General features: G+C 39.0%; 1 protein-coding gene across 2 annotated transcripts in view; it reads right to left on the bottom strand.

The window, feature by feature from the left end:
• LOC110963949 (receptor-type tyrosine-protein phosphatase N2-like) overlaps positions 1–18,329 on the bottom strand; it is a 280,181-nt gene that overhangs the window by 182,988 nt on the left and 78,864 nt on the right. For both annotated transcript variants that reach the window (XM_051953002.1, XM_051953003.1), the window contains one exon: positions 11,508–11,587. In XM_051953002.1, coding sequence (XP_051808962.1) covers positions 11,508–11,587 — 80 coding nt within the window. The remainder of the gene's footprint in view (positions 1–11,507; positions 11,588–18,329) is intronic.

Here is an 18,329-nt window from a genome sequence, read left to right as displayed (position 1 = left end):
ATTAGGGTGCAGGAAAACTGAATTAAGGTTCATTTATCTTCAAACACATTTATGTTGTCAGCACTATTTTTGCACAGAATATTGACATTAATATTTGCCGTCGAACCAAGTCAATGCTAATCTATGTTTTTTTCAACATAAATTTATTGTAGAATTCAGTTTGTTTTTTATTAATGTGAATCCAAAACAGGGAATTGTTTTCTATGTAAGCCCTTAAATTAACAGTGTGTCACATACTATGACAAGACGGTAAATGTCAGTTTTCTGGTCACATTTTCTCCATGTCAAGTCTTCAGAAAAGCGGTAATTTTATTAGCTTTAGCCCACAGTTGGTCTATCCAAACTACTGCACTTTGACAACTTCTTAACACATTTGGTGTGTGCGACGGTTGAATGACTCAAGACTCAACTTGACGTATCTTGTTTTGTTCACATAAAGAAGGTTTTAGCAGTAATTATGCAGATCAGAAACATTTTAGCAGTACAAAGAGAGAGAAAGAATATTCTGCATATTTATATCTTGCACTCAAGAAGTCTGACGCATATTTGCAATATGAAACTACAACCTGAATTCATACCTGTGTTTTAACATAATTTGCATCACTATATAGTAATACATATATAATTTAAATGACTTTTGAAACACGGTTTAAACAGTTGAAACTGTCTTTGTATTAGCAAAGTGGTTTAAAAAGATAAGGGTGAAAGAAGATGAGAACAAAGTGACCTGCACTGTCAACACCAAGAGACATCCTCCACACTGCCTCCACGTCCTCTGATGCCACGAAAATGTCTTTTAATATTTCAATGACTGTAATTTCGTGATATTACAGGTACCATATGTCATGTTCCATGGCAGTGAGGAAGCTTAAAACTGAGAAGAAAAAACAGTTGGATGAAAAAGTGATAATTAGGAGCCGTCATCAGACAGACATGGTCATTAAATCTGAGGATATTAAGAAAATTCTATGAGATGATTTTACTCACATCCATTGCAGTTTTAAAAATGTATATTAAATTATTCAACCTTAGTGCTAACAAGTTTTGGGGAGGTCCAGGCTTGTTCTTCCGTTCAGCTGGGATTACAAAGTTAGTAGGATATAAATTATAGGAAATGCAGTAGGATTTAAATTAGGTGATAAATAAAATATGAAGCCAAGAGGCACCTTGACACTGCCCCGTCATTTTGAATGTAAAAGATAGGGCTATTATAGGTCTGTTCGTGTTTAAATTAAAAACCAGTGTTTCTTCTATGTGTGTGTGTGCAGGTGTGTCTACGTGGACTCACTCTTTTCCTATCTGTTTCTGGCCTCAGAGCAGTCACTGGTTTCCTGAAAAGCAGCTACACAAACAGCATGGATGACAAATCATCGTTAGAAAGTGTGAGAGCTGCAGCAGATTTTTAGCACTCCCACATCTTAAAAAATGCCTCAGCACAGCCAACAGAAGCCCTCTCCTTCCACCACAGCTCTGTGGCTGAGGGAATGATGTAAAAGTGATGCAAGCGCAAAGCCAGCTTCACTACAAGGTGGCCATCTGGGAGAGGTCTGCCAACCCCGCAGTGAACGTCAGGAGCCGAGGCCAAGTCGCAGAGATCCTGCCAGCTGTGGGAGTGGGAGAGAGGGGCCGGCGGTGCCAGCAGGCCGGTGCCAGCAGTCTGGTGCCAGCACTGGGGAAATCAGGCCGGCTGGTTGGCTGAGTGGCTGGCAAGGTGGCTGCACGGCTGGATCGGGGATCACGTTGCACCGCTGTGCAAACTTGAGCTCGGCACAACACCTGTGTCCTCCCTCCCTCCCCCGCACCAACCCTCCTCTTTGCTCGACGGCAGGACTCACAGATGCTTGCAAAGCTCCAGAGGACAGTGCACAGCTTTCTGCTCTCTCTGAAGTCAGACCAAAATAACCACAGGTGACTCTGGATTGGCAGTGTTGGGGGGGCAGGGCAGGCTTTTTAAAGCCCCGATGAGGCATCTTGCAATTCACAAAACGCCTCCAGCTCTGCTATGACGACAGGCAAAGAGATAAAAAGCGCAGCGCAGTGTCACAGAAAATTGCATCACTAAACACCAGCACACCCCTCATCTCTCTCTCTCACTTTCTCTCTGTCGCTGTTTTGATTCTTTACTTCGGCAACAGGTGAGAGAAACTTCTAGAATCGATTAGCCCTCGGCGTGCGATGAAAACTGATTAGCGGGTGAACTGAAATGAAGTTAACTGAAATAGATTTGCCGGCTCCTGTAGGGCACAGAGAGAACGCTGGATGGAACCCAGTGCCAGAGCTGTTTCCAATGCAATCACTTTGCCAATCAATGGGAACAATTAAAGGAGTTCCACACAGTGACGGCGACGACAGAAAATCAGTCAGCGGTGTTAATAATGACAGCTATTGTGAGAAGGGCTGCCGAATATGAACACCAAACAATTCTCTCTGCAGCTTGCGCACATCGGAGGGAGAAACATCTAATATTTGAAATAGTAATCTGGGTCTGGGGAACTACAATTCAGAGGTTTGAGAGTCACTTCATTGTCTCAACACCTAATTACGAAGTTAAGATTCAAAAAAGATTGCAGTCGTGTGTTTTCGTCGTCTGCAGCCAATGTAAATACAAGACAAGTAGAAAAGTTCCCTTGAGAGACAGCTGATGTTAAGACAGCATAACAGAGTTGACAATTTCCAGGCATGCAATTTGCAGAGGAATGGTAATGGTGATGATGATGATGATGATGATGATGATGATGACTACCTTTGAAAGGCAGTGTTAGGGAAGCACTCTGCAGCTCTGAGAGATAACTTGAAATTGTCCATAATCACAGGATCCGGGAGCGTACAGTCTGACAAAGTCACACAAAGACTTCTAACAGTGTAGCAACGCACACACTTGTCCACACAGATAACAATTTGGCCACATTACTTAGGCATAATTACAGATACATTTCCTCACTTTGTTATGACACAAACACATGCAGGGAGCTGGTGCCGCCAGAGGGAAGAAGGGCGACTCGACTGCAGTCTGAGGTCCGAGGGCCGGCACATCAATAACAGGGCGAAGTGAGGTAGATGAAACACATTACTTTGACCTAAAGAGCTCAGTAATTACATTTGGCATTTTGACAAGTGTTTAGCTGCAGTGAAGGTCAGTCCTGTCAGCATACGAGATCTATGCTAATCCACTCAGATGGAAAAGGGAAAAAGAAAAAAAGAAACAACAACGAGGAGACAAAAAGTCGAGAGAAGGGAAGAAAAGGCCGAGACGCAACTGACACCTTCAACCTAAAGCCTTCAGTCATGGGGATCTGGTTTGAAGCTGAGCGACAGAACAATATCAGCCGTCACAAAGTCTGCAAAAATGATGCCACAGAACGACTTCCTCTTGTTACTGAATTATCATAAAGAAAGACAATGGAAGATTCTAATTCTGTAGATTGTATTTGCAGCCGAGAGCACAATGCCCACAAATTGGTTGTATTTTTACCACTTAAACTACTCAAGTGTATATTGAAACCTACAAAAGAATTAAGGCTTGAATGACTTAATAGACTTAATAGACAAAATGTTAAATAAAAAACAACTATGCTACACCCTAAAAAATGCATCAGTTTGCATCAATGTTTTTGAGTTATAACTTATGGTTTGTTATAACCGATAACAAAATTATGTTAAAACAACTAAACATCTTATATTGTCAGAATTAGATTTCCCTTCACAACTGATGATTGGTAGCATAAACACATTTTTCAAGTTGGTTACTCAAACACTTAAATATTTTTTAAGTGTTTTGTACTTAATTCTCATAACGCTGTTGTCAGTGTGCTTTTAGGATGGCCAATTTAAAAAAAAATCTCAATTGTTAAGTAGGCCTGGGAGAGGGTTAGAAAAAAATGAAGTTATCAAGCCAATTTCATTAAGTTATTTCAACTTGAATCAATTAATGCAGAAAGTTGAGTATAACTTCTGCATAATGTTAAGTTGCTGCAATTACCAACATTGTTACATCACCTCAATGCATCAAGAATAATTGTATTTGTAGTCATACCTTTAACTGGGAAGAGGTGTAGTTGAATACCTGTGACTTATCACGCATGATCATTTCAAAGCCACTGGAATAAATCTCACATTTGCAGCTATGTGCAGCAGTTTATACTGACTGAAAAGAATCAGCAAATCAGGTATTAGTTTCGTATCTTTATGCTCTCTCTGTCAGTTTGAATACCTCCCTAGTTTTGGGTTGATATTGTGGTGAATAAGTGTTTCATGTATGTATACTGGACTACATTTCTGCTTGTTTCTCTTGAATGAGTTTAAGTAAAGAAGTCACACAGCTCTCTAAAGGACCTGCAGTGCAGACTTTGGTATAATTATGAAAGCATAAAGCACAGAATAATCCAAAAGAGTTGTCAGACTTAAGAAGACTGTCCTGTCAGAAGGACAAAATGACAATGGATGGAAAGTGTAGAATATAATGGCAAATATAGACAGCAGATCAAAGATGCAGAAAGATTACGTAGAAACCATATGTAAGCAGATTCCATTCAGTTTTCCACATGCTTTGACATGCAAATGTAATAGATTTCACTTATATTTTATGGAAAAACAAGTTTTCTAAGAATTAAAAATGTTTTTATGTTATAAATGTGAGGTATAGTTTAGAATAATCAGTTCTTCCAGACACCTTTTAAAAACTAAATATTCCATCAATTAGCATGTAAATTCAGCATTCACTGGTGTCACCTTTCCAATGTCTTACAATGTCTGTCTAACTTATTAAACCGATGATGACCTTCATGTCAAGACATTATTTACATGTCAGCACACAAAGTTTCAAAATAAAACAGACTCGCTGAGCAACCAGTCTTTGTCTGCTGGTAACAAAGCCGGGTTGGTTTAAAAACACTGTGAGGGAAGAGCAGAAGACTCAAAAACTGGCCAGGAACGATGTCCTGACGGTCCCCAGAGTGGGCGGCTTTTGGTTCATGTGCGAGCAGCTATCTTCACACCGAGAGGCATGATTAGCATGTATGCAAAAACAACTGATGGTGGGATGAAAAAGCAGAAGTGAAGCGAACAGACGGTGCAGGGATGAGGCTATCTCAGCTGCTCTCCTTCTGCTTTAAGTGCTAATTGAGCTGCCCGCTGTCCTGACCCTGACCCCCGGCCTATTCACGGGGTCCCGTTCTCACGGCCGTGACGCACCGCTGGAAGTAGCCTCTGGGTCCCCCGCCCACCCTCGGCCGGACAATGAGGGTCACCACCTCGCTGCCCACCATCTTGACATCCACCCCCACATTTGACAATGGCCCCCGGTGGCCCTGGAGTCCCTCACAATGGGCAGACGCGCGTGACAGAAGTGGTAACGTGGCTTCTTAAAATGCAACACCGGGTCTGGCTGGCCCGGCTGCATCAATAGGACCTTTTGGCACCCGCAGGCTGGGGTCAGAATCAATCCGGTGTAAGGAGGGGAGAAATGATAGGGTTTAAACTGGACTCCTGAGGGGCTGCAGAAAGACCTGCATGTTGTGTATTAAATAAGAACATTGGATCCGAGAGATTTCACAGAGTACAAATGCATTTATGTACCAACGTTTACTCAAATACTCGACTGATAGTTTAAATTTCATCCTGTACGTTACAATTTCAGAGGAGTTATCTCGAGTTTTTACGCCACTAAAATACATGTTACATGTAAAATATTATCAAATTTATTAGTTTAAAAAAATCTGTTTATTTGTATAAATCAGTACGTTGCAACAGTAGTTAAACTTACCTGCAATTTTACCAACTACAATATTCTAAGAATATTTTTACTTATTTATGTTAATGTTAATTCATGCTACATCATCAATAATGCCCACTGATTAATATAATATTATGACACCGTTAAAAAGGAAAATGAGTCATAATAAGTAGAGGAATATTTGAGTGGAATAGTGTTCTTAATGTACAAATAAGAATAAAATAAATTAAAAAATAAATAATAATAATTATTATTATTATAATAATAAGTGACAGTACTAAGTAGCAATATATTTAAAAATAATGATAATGCTCTTAAATAACATAATATGTTATATATGAATAAATAAATACAGGATGACACATGCTTTATTAATATGTAAATATATTTACATTTATCTTGTAATCTTGCATTTTTAGGTTACATATTTACGGTATTTCCCTTTCACGCATTTTATATTACACAGAATTGAATACTGAAAACATGGAAATACAAATGAAAATGTGTAAAGAAAGTCGGAGAATATTAGAAATATTAGAACATTTTACATGTATAAAGAACGTCAGAGAATATTAGAATGAAATTAAATACGTGGACCTCACAGGCTTCGTGTGTTTATGTTAATGAGGATAGGAACTGCAATTTGAAAAGGAATGACAACTATATATTTCTTGCAATATCATGTAAGAAATTTTTAAGTGCTGTTGACTTTGGTTTATAAATTGGCATTTATATATTTATTTCATCTAAAAAATGCAGCATTTTTAAAATGAATTTATCATATCTGAGGTGTAAGATAATAAAGTATAAGTAAATGTCAATATTCTCAGATTTTAATGTCAAATTCTCATGTTTTTTGAACATCTCATTGGCATAGTTCAGTTTTCTACTGATTAAATTCCTATATATTTTAAACAGCACAAATCAAAAACAAAACAATCCCAAACTATCGTACTTCCTTGTTTAAGCATTTCACTGGCGCAGCAGCGACGTCTTCCTGGGGCGTTAGCAGAGATGAAATCAAATAAACCTGAATTATTTTTTAACACAGCTGCCAAAACCGCTCAACCCAAACACACAAGTTTGTGACAGGAGAGATGGACGTCCAGTCTGCTCCCGCGGCTGCCGTGCGACTATAAACGATGATAAAATGATGTCGTTACAATGGCCGTGTAAAGCTTAATGTTTCAGAAAAGCACTCTAAACCCCGGCTAGTGGAGGGGGATAATGTACACGCTTCGGGACGGATTGATATTCTAGTTGAATATGACAAACGACACTTTAAAGATGGCCCGCCCACACTATTGCACTTTAGCTGAGAGGACGCCATATTTCATTTCGAGCACGTTCTGTCAAATGTTTGCATTAATAACAACCAAGGCTCATCCGTGACCCCATGGAGCCGGCGGGCGGGAAATGAGAACAGCAACAATAGCACTTAAAAACAGGAGAGAAGCCGTTGCATAATCAGCACCAAGTGTGTGCCTGTGTGTGTGTGAGGAGGTGGGGTTGCAATTATAAAGCAGGGATGAGAAAAAAGTAGACAGTGAGCTACTCATGTGAGTTATTTTTGACAGGCCCAATTTCCCAGTGCAGGTGATTTGTATATCTGTGTGTACGTGTGTGCGACAGTTATACCAAAAGGGGTCCAAGGTGTTATTTGGCACTTACCATCACTGGGCCCGCTACGTCAACTGGGGTCTTTTTTTTTTTTTTTTTAATTTTGTTTCCTTTAAAATTACTAGAAACACTGGGCCCCTGTTGGTTGGTTCAGCTTTTGGGTCACTCTTAGTGAAGTAGACGTGTATGAGTGTGTGATTTGGACACAGGGAATATCAGGAAAGTCCTCTCTCTCTCTCTCTCTCTCTTTAGACTGACAGCTTAGCTAATGGCAAACATTCTTCCTTCCTTTATTCCCCACTTCATCAACACCCTCGCCTCATTACTGTGAGTCACACTGTACACCTATGCGCACACACACACACACACACACACACACACACACACACACACACACACACACACACACACACACACACACACACACACACACACACACACACACACACACACACACGTTTGTACTTCTATCTTAGTGAGGACATCCATAGGCGTAATGCATTTCCTAGAGCCTTACCCTAACCTTAACTATCACAACTAATTGCCTAACCCTAATCCTTACCCTAACCCTAACCAAACCTCAATTCATACCTGTTCTCTAAAAACAAGTCTTCACCCTCAAACATGGCTGTTTCAAAGTGAGGACCGGCCAAAATGTCCTCACTTTGTAAAAATGTCCTCACTTTGATAGTTAAATGCAGAAAATGGTACTCACCATGTAGCAAGTACAACACACACACACACACACACACACACACACACACACACACACACACACACACACACACACACACACACACACACACACACACACACACACACACACACACACACCTCCGCAGTGTGTTTCCTGCAGGATTGCACTGTGAAACATTATTACCGAGTCCCTCCCCGACGTGACAGAACAGCCTGAGACGACTGATTCGGGGGATCTTGAAACAGAATCGCTGAGGAACTCATCTTTGCTTCTATCTTTGGGAGATAAAAAGGCGGCCGACAAAAATCACATCAGACAACGAGCAGGTTTACATGCACATCACCAACCGGGGGTTTTATATCAATCTGGAGTCCTGGTTTTGATCACATTTTTCCAGTGTGGCTTTTACGAGGAACATAAATGTACATTTTCGGTTCTTTTTGAATTTCTTCACGAACAATGTGAGCAACAAGTTGGATTGACTTCGCATTTAAAGGCATCTGTTTTTCTAATAGCATGTTGGGGAATCACCTGCACAGATATGCTAAATAAAAACAGTAATTTGTTTACATGCCACTGCATGCCAGACTTTTATCCAGCTTGAATGCTTTCCAAAACTAGGTGCAATTCGTGATGCTCACATGCACAGCTCAAGTGCAATGACACATGTAAGCAGCTCAATACAATGCAACAAATTCCTAAAAAGAAAAAAAAAATCTCCTCAAGTATCAATTCTTCACAAATGCAATGTTTGCTTCAGCTCAGCCGGATGCTACTGTGTGATGTTCCTGCTATTCTGCTCCTTGCATATGGAGATTTATGTTTTGTTGCCTGTCCTTCCGTTTTTATGTTTGAGAATCTCTTTTATAAGGTGAAATTTAGTTTTTGCTTTGTGACTATTGCATCGGGTTAATTGGACATGTTTCTCTTGTATGAAATCTTAACTCTAATGACTTCAGAAGGCTAAACAAAAGCTAAATTAAGCTGAGCAAAACTTCACAAAACAATCCTTCTCCAATATGGGTTAACCACTTACAAATACCAACTGTGATTTATGTTTGCAACTGCATCATTTTGAATTTTTTAGAGGTGGTGGTTCAAGTATTTTTCCACCATGTTTCTTATAATCAGTGTAAGTAACATAAAAGCAGTGTTCAGGTGAAGCTGAACAAGAGCTAGGGAGGTATTTAGATAGCAGAAGGCAATGCTTGGAGAGCCCGAATTCAAGACCTCCTGGTGTTTTTGCTTCATTAAAGATATGTAAGACAAGTGAAGAAAAGTTTGGGGTGGAACACAACTGTGAGGATTTGGTCTAAAGTGGTAAAACCAGCCAGAAAGTGAAAGACATTTAGGTGCTAAACAGGTAGAGTACAGTTGGTATTTGAAGTTGTTACTCTGAAAACACCTCCCTACACTATGAAAGCAGCAAGACTGAACCACAACAGTGAGGATTTGAGCAAATGAGCCAAACCTGCGTCTCATTTATACACAAAAAAATCCAATACAATTGTGTTTTCTGAAAAAAAACGCAAGCTTATGACATAGTAAGGAAAAGCTTTTAATTTGAAAGAGCCACAAAGGATGGAGGCATAAATCAGCAGCAGGACTTTCACCCATGAGACCACTGTGAAACTATTATTCTCATCCTGAAGTTTCATTTTCATTTATTTACTTTCAGTTTCCACTCGCTGCTTGGTTAGATTTAGGAAATATCACACTTTTGTTGACAGCTTTACAACAATAACTACTTGTTAAAAACTTGGTTAAGTGTAGGCATTAAGACTACGTGGTTAAGTTTTGGAAAATATCCCACTTTTTGATAAAATACTACATTCTGACAACACGTTTAAAGCCTCTATTGTTTGAACTGCAGTCAGTCGCACCTCATTTAATAAATGGTTAGCTGAGAAGGAGAAGCAACAGAAAGATTTGTTGATAAATGGCAGATGTAATCCAGCAGAAAATATTAAATGGAGCTTAGTGGTAAAGGGACATGATGTTTGGTTAGCAGTTGACTCAAAATGAAACTCTATAAAGCTGAGGAAGCTGCAGAGTCCAGTGATAGTTGTTTTAAATTTGCTAACTTTAGCCTTGTTAACTCTGTTGTGGAAGTTCAGCGAGGTTGAGAGAGGATGAGGAGGCAGACACAGAGAGACACACTGGGAACTGAGATGATTTAGGTTGTAAGGTTTACTGATATGAGGAGAAGTGACACCAACAGAGCAGCAGTTCATGCAAGCAAAGCCAGCATCAGTTCTGATGATTCTCCCCGACCTTCGGAATTATATTGTAGTAGGGAGAGGGATCAATTTAGATTACAAACCAACATGGAGACAACTCGTCTGCTCACTCACATCAGAATAGACAATATTTAGTCTTGACCAGGCGTAAACTAACCATGACGTCACCCGTTGGTTTCAACGCCGAGAAAATGAAGCCCGGATTTTGCTACTTCCTGGTCGCCGTTTTGGATTTTTTGGAGCCAGTGACGTAAAAAGCATCATCAAACAGACTGGACCGGAGAGCAACTAGGGGCAGGATTGGCTGAGGACTCTCTTATCCCGCCCACATTTTACCACAGAGGCTTCTGTTGCTGTCGATCAAGTATAGCCACGCCCCTTTGCTCCGCCAACTTTAACGATTTATTTAAAATTCAGTATTGATTTATTTTAAGATTGGCCACCTGATCTCTCATTTTGACCATGAAAACTAACGGGGAAAAAATCCTGAGCTGTAGAAAATCAGTCTATCAAATTTTATTTTTTCCAAAAATGAATTGGGGTCTATGGAGAAAAAGCTTTTTGGAGCCAACCCTAGCGGACGGCGTGATATTGCAAGTTTCTGACACTTCCGGGTCGGCTTCAATTCTGGAGCCAGATGCTACGTCCACTATATATACAGTCTATGGTCTTGACCAGAGCAGAGAATCCAGAGAGAATAGTGGTTGTATTCTCAAATCATCTGTTACCTAGTTTCAATAAAAGTTCTTCTTAGTTAAGTGAATATTCAAATTCTCACCAAATCAGAATTGTCATATCTCCATGTGGCATTAATGAACTGGCTCAGATATTTGGTGTCTCTCTTTTTTTCTAGCCTCTTTTTTTTTTTTTTACTATTAGGCAAACATCCAAATCTCCAATGAATTTCCACGATGGAGGCAAACGTGGCTGCTTGGAGATTTGTGACAAAACAGAAAACCCAGCTGGCTTCCTTTCAAAATGCGCCAATATGCGCGCCAAACAGTTAGCCAAACTAAGCCAACAAAGGAGCAGATTAACTCGCTGCAAAGTGCCTGAGCGTGGAGGCAGGAAAAAAAAAAGCACAAACATTTGACTGAGGAGTCATAAGTTTTGAAAAATGCTCATCTGGGGACTCAGGTGCAGCAGCAGGCCAACGATAATGGACTCCCTTTTTCTCTGTCAGTATAAAGACAACATTACTCAGCCAAGGAGAACCTACCAGCAACGTTGGCCACATCTGCGGTGCTGACGTTCTGAGTGTTGGGGCTCACTTTGAAGGTCACAGCCGGACCCACCACCCTGTAAAACACAAAACACACACACACACTTAGAGGCTTCACAAAAGGGACCCTCAGAATCTACTCTCCTCGGCGGCTAGGTGTTGTTTTTCAGGCGGCAGGAGAAAAGAAGTTGTGCTCATTAAAGTTCAGCCATATGTGGTGCTTGAGAAAGAGAAAAAGAAAAAAAAAAGCTTTAACCTGTGGCGATCCTTTAGGCTGCTGCAATCCCCATCACCACTGCCAGATAACCTCTTGAATCTCAATGTAATGTGCCCAGCGGCATGTAAACACGCTGGGATGTAAAGAAAAAAAACGGGGGTCGGGATGATGGGATCTTTTTTGGTCATCGACAAGAGGACGAGGAGTTTAAAACGCGTTTTCAACATATGGATTGTTGTGTTCAATGTAAATTAAGGGTGACAGAAACAGAAATAGGCAAGAAGACGGACAACACAGCAGAAAAAGGATGGAAACAAATACGGATTGTTTTTTTTCTAAAGGTGCTTTCCACCCCTGTTCATGCAACATTTATGCCAATAAAGCAGCTTGAATTGAAACACCGAGGGAGAGAATCTGGGTGGTCAGAGGCAAAGCGGAGTCTCCCGATGTAATTAACCTTTTGTTTTTCCTGCTGTAATTCAGACCAAAGCCCCAGCAGGAAGATATATTACCGGGTTCCCCTCCTGGAAGCTTTGTGCGCCGCTATAGGAGTCGACTGCTGCTGTAACAACACCGTTATAAAATATGGCGACATCATTAATGGAGCAGGTTCTGTCCTAACGCTGTAGGCAGGGAGGGAAAAAAATGCTCAAAATGTATTCAAAGTGGTTTCACGTTGATGGATTTAAATTGTTTTCAGCGCTGGGACTGAGTGCATTTTTCAGGCTGTGGGGTCGGCCTCTTCTGTTTTAACAATTAAAGTAAAAGGATCAACAAAATAATTAGGAGAAATGCATGAAATAAAAGCAGACTCGCCTTTTGTTCCCAGTCAGGAGAACGTGACTCCTCTCCGTACACTTTAGTACTTCTGCACAAAATTAGTTAGCTGCAGTTACACAGTCTCTTGAATATTCTATTCCTACAAAACCTGCACTTTTTTTCTAACCGCCAGCTAAAAGATACAAACGTTTTTGCTTTTGGAACCTTTTATAAGTTCGGATGACCACTCTCCATTTGACATTCCCACCCATGCAGTTTCTGCAGCCATTATTGTGGAGTTTTAATTGGGCTTCTTGAGCCCCGAGGCCAGTAAATCAGAGAAAAACAAGAACACCACTGAGTCATACTTGCCAGGTTATTTTATGCAGCAGTAATGTTATACTATTCTAACATTTAAGGTGCAATAACAAACTAATTAGACTGAGTCAAATTAATGATCCACGGGGGAAAACCTGGTCAAGCTAAGTGTTCGAATTAAAGAAGAAAGGGAAATACTTTTCTGGAGCTGTTGTAATGAATTCCACTATTTCCTGCCCTGTTCAGGCTTGTACCTGCATGATATCACTTTTGGAGCTTAAACACAAACTGAGCAGCAGAAGAAACAAAATCACAGAAAAAAAAAAAAGGCCAGGCTCGACCGTTCTGTCTGAGGTACAGCAAACAACACAGCAGCTCATTTCTCTGACCATTATTTCTCCTCCGAGGTATGAGGCCGATATATTTGTCACATCTATGAAGTGATTCATCAACCGGCACAAGCAAAGTCTCCGTGTGTGATGAAGAGGGAAAATCACTCACGTTGAATTGATCACATATCCATCTGTCGGCCGCTGCCTCTCAGGGCAGCTCCGGCACAAAGACACCACATCGACTTTGAACCTTGTAAATAACCTTGTCAGTCAACGAGCAAAAGGAGCTCACAGGAGGCGATTTCTACATTTTGTACTGGTAAAAAGATGTAGAAATCCCCTCCGAGACATCAACAAATCAGTCAGAACAGCAGGCAGGTAGGCCCAGTTATAGATTTAGCATTACTTTCATTCATGATAGCAATAACATTAGCATATACATAGACACTGTTCAAATGCTTCATAAAAACACTTCATTACTGACTATATTATGTATTTTTAAACAGATTTGATAAAATGCAGAAAACCACTAAAATCAAGAAAAAAAATGTTAACATTGATGCTTATTATAAACAAATAAACAAAAAAATCTGGCCAAAAATTTACATAGCATACACATAAAAAAATCTGCATTTTTGTTTTTCTTTCCAACTATAATTTTTTGTAACTATTTACTGTTTTGTTAAATTACAGACACATACTGTCATACATTAAATTACAAACCTAGTGAAATCCCAGAATTTTATATATATATATATATATATATATGCAAATTTATTAAAAAGAAAAACTGAAATATCACATGGTCAGAAGTATTCAGACCCTTTGCAGCGACATTCATATTTAACTCACATGCTGTCCATTTCTTCTGATCCTCCTCGAGATGGTTCTGCTTCTTTATTGGAGTCCAGCTGTGTTTAATTAAACTGATTGGACTTGATTAGGAAAGGCACACACCTGTCTATATAAGACCTTACAGCTCACAGTGCATGTCAGAGCAAATGAGAATCATGAGGTTGAAGGAACTGCACAAGGAGCTCAGAGACAGAATTGTGGCAAGGCACAGATCTGGCCAAGCTTACAAAAGAATTTCTGCAGCACTCAAGGTTCCTAAGAGCACAATGGCCTCCATAATCCTCAAACGGAAGAAGTTTGGGACGACCACAACTCTTCCTAAACCTGGCCGTCCAGCCAAACTGAGCAATGGTGAGAAAGAGCCTTGGTGAGAGAGGTAAAGAAGAACCCAAAGATCACTGTGGCTGAGCTCCAGAGATGCAGTCGGGAAATAGGAGAAAGTTCCACAAAGTCAACTATCACTGCAGCCCTCCACCAGTCGGGGCTTTATGGCAGAGTGGCCCGACGGAAGCCTCTCCTCAGTGCAAGACACATGAAAGCCCGCATAGAGTTTGCCAAAAAAACACATGAAGGACTCCCAGACTATGAGAAATAAGATTCTCTGGTCTGATGAGACCAAGATTGAACTTTCTGGTGTTAATTCTAAGCAGTATGTGTGGAGAAAACCAGGCACTGCTCATCACCTGCCCAATACAATCCCTACAGTGAAACATGGTGGTGGAGCATCATGTTGTGGGGGTGTTTTTCAGCTGCAGGGACAGGACGACTGGTTGCAATTGAAGGAAGGATGAATGCGGCCAAGTACAGAGATATCCTGGAGGAAAAACTCTTCCAGAGTTCTCAGGACCTCAGACTGGGCCAAAGGTTCACCTTTCAACAGGACAATGACCCTAAGCACACAGCTAAAATAACAAAGGAGTGGCTTCAGAACAACTCTGTGACCGTTCTTGACTGGCCCAGCCAGAGCCCTGACCTAAACCCAATTGAGCATCTCTGGAGAGACCTCAAAATGTCTGTCCACCAACATTCACCATCCAACCTGACAGAAGTGGAGAGGATCTGCAAGGAAGAATGGCAGAGGATCCCCAAATCCAGGTGTGAAAAACTTGTTGCGTCATTCCCAAGAAGACTCATGGCTGTACTAGCTGAAAAGGGTGCTTCTACTCAATACTGAGCCCAGGGTCTGAATACTTCTGACCATGTGATATTTCAGTTTTTCTTTTTTTTTAAAATAAATTTGCAAAAATTTCTACATTTCTGTTTTTTTCTGTCAAGATGGGGTGCTGAGTGTACATTAATGAGAAATAAAATGAACTTTTTTGATTTTGGCAAATGGCTGCAGTGACACAGAGAGTGAAAAATTTCAAGGGGTCTGAATACTTTCCGTACCCACTGAATATATATATATATGCTAACCCTTAACAAACAACAAACAAATGAAAAGAGGTCAAAAATGTAAATAATGTCCACATATAATATCAATTAAATGATATTTTGTTCTTTTGTAACACTCGACCGCAAAATGGTACGATTTTTTCAGCATTTAGATCATTTACAGAATCCCTATTTTACAGATATGTGGTGACATTTGACAGAAATATCAATGGAAAATTTTTATTATTTTTTTTAAATTTGGTACTTCACAGATTTTTCCCAATTTGGTTAAATTATGGATAATGTCTAGTAAAAAACACAAAAAATGACAGATGTTAACTGTAAAAAAAAAAAAAGATGCCACAAATACTTCAACTGTAACTGTTTTTATTTTACAGATGTTTTGCTTTGGTAAATTACATATAATATCAACTAAAGTCACACAGAAAAGTAATAATGTATACCTTAATCAAAACTTACAATGTCAAAAATCTATATTTTTAGAAAAAGTAATGTATTTTTTTATTCATTTTATTCATTTATTTTTACAATGTGTGACATTCTGGCTGCCTTTTTTTAAAGTTTCTGTTTGAAATAAAAAAAAAAACTCAATTTTTGCAAGAGTTAGAGTTTGCCATTATTTTTTTATAGTTTTTCCCTCCATCAGAAATCTGTATTTTCACAGATGTTTGTGCAAAATCTTAAAAAATAGTAATAAAAAATAAAAACTTTTCTTGAAAACTGTGACTTATGGAACAATTACTAAAGATTTTAATATCAAGTATGATCCCAGAAAAGCATAAATTCTTATATTGATCATACAAAAATATGACAATTTTTAATTGTATTGTTTTATTGTATTTGTATATGTATGTGTATTTATCTATTTAAATAATAAATAATACAATAATTCGGCTGTTACATGTAGTGGAGGAGGAAAAGAAAATCATGTGATTATATTATTATATTATGAATAATATTACACACAGAAAATAATAATTACCAGGTAATCATAAAAAAGGCCAAAAATTCACAAAAGGTCCACCTCAAAAATCTGTAGTTTTACAAAAATCTTGGTTAAAAAATATTTTTTTTAAAATTATACATTTGTAATAGCTTTACCTGTGATTTCTGAAACAACTGCTTATTTGCTGGAATTTAATACCTGACTTTTTTTTTTTTTTTTTTTTTTGTGTTAGGCAAGCAGTTTATTTTGTGTTGTTTCATAATAGAGACATTGAATTTGACAGAACTGTAGAAGCAAAACACAATTTAACATGTCTCATTAAAATAAAGGAAATTGTTAATGGTTGAATGGGTCTGGGTTGCTGATCTTTTTTTTTTTTTTAGAATATTTGTAAAAAAAAATGCTTAAAATTTTATATATATACTTTTTAAAATGTGTTTTTAGCAGATATTTGGAACAATTTGTTATTTTACAGATTTTAATATCCAGTAAAATCACAAAAATATATTATTTTTTGATACAAGCAATTTGTTCATGTTGTTTAACACAAAGGACATTGATTTTGATGAAATTGTAGAAACAAATGACACTGCAAAATGTCCAAATTTTAAATGTTTGATTGCTGAATGGGTCTGGCTGGCTGATCTGTAGTTTTTTTAAACAAAATAATGGTAAACGAAAAATGCTGAAAAATGCAAATGCTTCTAAATATGTATTTTTTTTCTTCACTGTAAATTTTGGGAACAATTTGTTATTATACAGACTTTCTGGTAAAATTACTAAATATGTATATATACTACCAGTCAAAAGTTTGGACACACCTTCTCATTCAATGGATTTTATTTATTTTCTACGTTCTAGATTAATATGGAAGACATCAGATCTATAAGAGAATACATATGGAATTATGTGGTGAACAAAAAAGTGTTACTCTTCAGTATTAATCTACAATGTAAAAAATAATACAAATAAATAAAAAGCATTGACTGAGAAGGTGTGTCCAAACTTTTGACTGGTACTGTATCTGCATATATTTGACAAGCATTTTGCTTGACGTTTCAGTATACAGACACTGATTTTGACGAAACTGTAGAAACAAATCCCACTGTAAAACATTTAAACAAAATTTAAAATGGTTGGTGTTTGAATGGCTCCGAGTTGCTGATCAGAAGGTTGAAGGTTTAAGCTGTTATGACCTCAATCATATCTGCCTTAAGGACGCCTTAACAAGAAATGATTCTGTAATGTATTCGTGACAAATAAATGCTTATTTTTATTCTTGCATTCTGCGTCATTTGCTTTCTTTCTGCTTCAGTATCATTTTTAACCGTGTTGGTTTGAACAGCACACACTTTCAGCCGTATTGCACACATTGTAGAACCATAAAATGCAACTATATGTTGTGTTTGGTACCAATTTGAAGTCTAACGCTGCTTGTTTCGGCAGGGATAGACGTTTAGGATGATAAAACTAAGGCTGAAGGATAAAGGCGCTCTGCAGTGCTCACACCTCTGGCCTTATCAGCCTCCATCATCCTGCTGCCAGCTCAGGCCCACTCTCTCCTCCTAGTGGCGGCTCTTGAATATGACCCTTCAGCTCAGACACAGACATTACATCACCTCAAGCCTCCTGTTTCAAAAAAATAAATAAAGAATAAAACCCCTCCAGTCTACACTCGGTGATGGTTACGCAACAACCACGATTATTCGGCGACCAGATACAGTCAAAGGCTCGGTGAGGCCGCCCACGTCAGCGCTTCCCTCCCGCCCATCGCTTCGCCCTCAACCACTACCAGGCCACCGCCGCAGCTAAAAACATTTCCAAGGCCGTGTTTTTTTCCCTCCTGAAAGCGCTCACCGTCAGTATTATCTAATCAGTATCGAATTGTTCCAAATGAAATGTAAGGGTGTGAGTCACTCTGCAGGTTTTGTTTTGCGTCCTGGCTCAGTGTGTAGGCTCGCGTTGATGATTCATATGTTGCCAGTGTGGAAGTTTTT

Source organism: Acanthochromis polyacanthus, chromosome 9 (assembly GCF_021347895.1).
Source record: "Acanthochromis polyacanthus isolate Apoly-LR-REF ecotype Palm Island chromosome 9, KAUST_Apoly_ChrSc, whole genome shotgun sequence".
NCBI classification, from domain to species: Eukaryota; Metazoa; Chordata; class Actinopteri; family Pomacentridae; genus Acanthochromis; species Acanthochromis polyacanthus.
Note: the sequence above shows the minus strand (reverse complement) of the source record. Positions and strands in the feature narration are given on the sequence as shown.